At 65.8% G+C, this 1537-nt stretch overlaps 1 protein-coding gene across 1 annotated transcript in view; it reads right to left on the bottom strand.

Moving 5' to 3' along the window:
• The window catches only part of RAP1GAP (RAP1 GTPase activating protein), a 5549-nt gene extending 4038 nt beyond the window's left edge, over window positions 1-1511 (bottom strand). Inside the window, exons 1-5 of the mRNA XM_031062967.1 lie at window positions 1488-1511; window positions 1340-1378; window positions 1070-1255; window positions 216-310; window positions 56-140 (exon numbers count right to left, since the gene is read on the bottom strand). Coding sequence (XP_030918827.1) covers window positions 56-140; window positions 216-310; window positions 1070-1255; window positions 1340-1378; window positions 1488-1511 — 429 coding nt within the window. The remainder of the gene's footprint in view (window positions 1-55; window positions 141-215; window positions 311-1069; window positions 1256-1339; window positions 1379-1487) is intronic.
• Between the last annotated feature and the right edge of the window lie 26 nt (window positions 1512-1537).

Raw genomic sequence — 1537 nt, 5'->3', positions numbered from 1 at the left:
ATGGGGGGCCCGGGGCTGGGGGGCACCCATGGGTGCTGCTGAGGCTGGGGGGCGCACCCACCTTGGCCATCTGCACCACGTTGGGGAACTCGGCCAGGCAGGAGATGGGCACCACATCGTGCAGGGTGCGGGCACGGGTGCTGCGGGGCGAGGAGGGCGTCAGGGCAGCCCCCAGGGCAGGCAGCTCCCGGGGGCGCCTCCCCCAGCCCGCTCACCGCAGCAGCAGGTGGAGCTGCTCCTGCTCGTCGTACTTGAGGGAGAAGACCAGGTGTCCCAGCGCCGGGTCCAGCGAGTAGTAGTTGAAGTGCTCCTGTGGGAAGGAGCTGAGGGCGCTCAGGCTGGGGGCACTCGTGCCATGGGACACCCGTGTCCATGAGCACCCACACCCATGGGATACCCGTGTCCATGAGCACCCACATCCATGGGACACCCGTGTCCATGAGTATCCATGGGACACCTGTGTCCATGACCACCCACATCCATGGGACACCCGTGTCCATGAGCACCCATGGGATATCCGTGTCCACGGGATCCCCACACCCAGAAGCGCCCATTGCATCCCCATGGAGCACCCGTGTCCATGAGCACCTGTACCCACATGTACCACCTATGGGGCACCTACGCTCAGTGAGCCTCACACCCCTTGGGGCATCCAGGACACACAAACTCATGGAGCCCCCATGTCCATGCAAAGCTGTGAAGAACCCATGTCCATGGCCACCCCTGCCAGGGGCTCTCCTGCCCACGGAGACCCAACACCCACCTCCTCACCACCAACCCCATGGAGGACCCATGCCCACAAGCAGCCACATGCCAAAGCCCCTGTGTTCATGAGGTCTGCATGTCCTTCCCTTCTCGTGGAGAACCCACCCCAAGCACTGTTGCCATGCCCAGGGATACCCACATCCATGAACCCCCATGTCCATGGCCCATGGGGCTCCCATCCCCATGGACACCACACCCATGTCCAGGAACACCTGAGTTTCTGTGGTCCCCAAGCTCCTGCCCATCCACACCCAAGGGACACACCCAGCCCAGCCCCCACACCTGCAGCCCCCCAGGGCCTCACCTTGCCCAGGAAGTGCTTGCGGTAGATCTTGGCCGTGTGGTTGCCCTCCAGCTTTGCCCGGGTGCCGGGCACCGGCGTGGGGGGCGAGTCGGGGGCCCCGCTCAGCTGGTGGTTGGTGCCCTCAATCCAGTAACCCCCGAACTGCGGCAGGAGGATGAGGGGGAACAGCCCCTCCCAGCCCAGCACCTGTGCCCACAGCCAGGGTGGGTGCTTTGGGCACCCCCACCACCCCAGCCCAGCCTGGCACTGCCCCCCAGCCCCCTGCCCTACCTCGTGCACGCTGGGGTAGGGGATGTAATCCTCCTCCGTCTGCAAGACACGGAGTGGTGACGGCCACCATGGGCGGCGGGACGGGTGATGCCCATGGTGGCACCCCAGGGTGCTGCTGGCTGCGTGCCCCCCATGCCAACAACACTACCTTGAGGAGGTGGGGGGATGGCATGGCGCTGCTGGGCCATCCTGCTGCCC

This window comes from Geospiza fortis, unplaced genomic scaffold, assembly GCF_000277835.1.
Source record: "Geospiza fortis unplaced genomic scaffold, GeoFor_1.0 scaffold4, whole genome shotgun sequence".
NCBI classification, from domain to species: domain Eukaryota; kingdom Metazoa; phylum Chordata; class Aves; order Passeriformes; family Thraupidae; genus Geospiza; species Geospiza fortis.
Note: the sequence above shows the minus strand (reverse complement) of the source record. Positions and strands in the feature narration are given on the sequence as shown.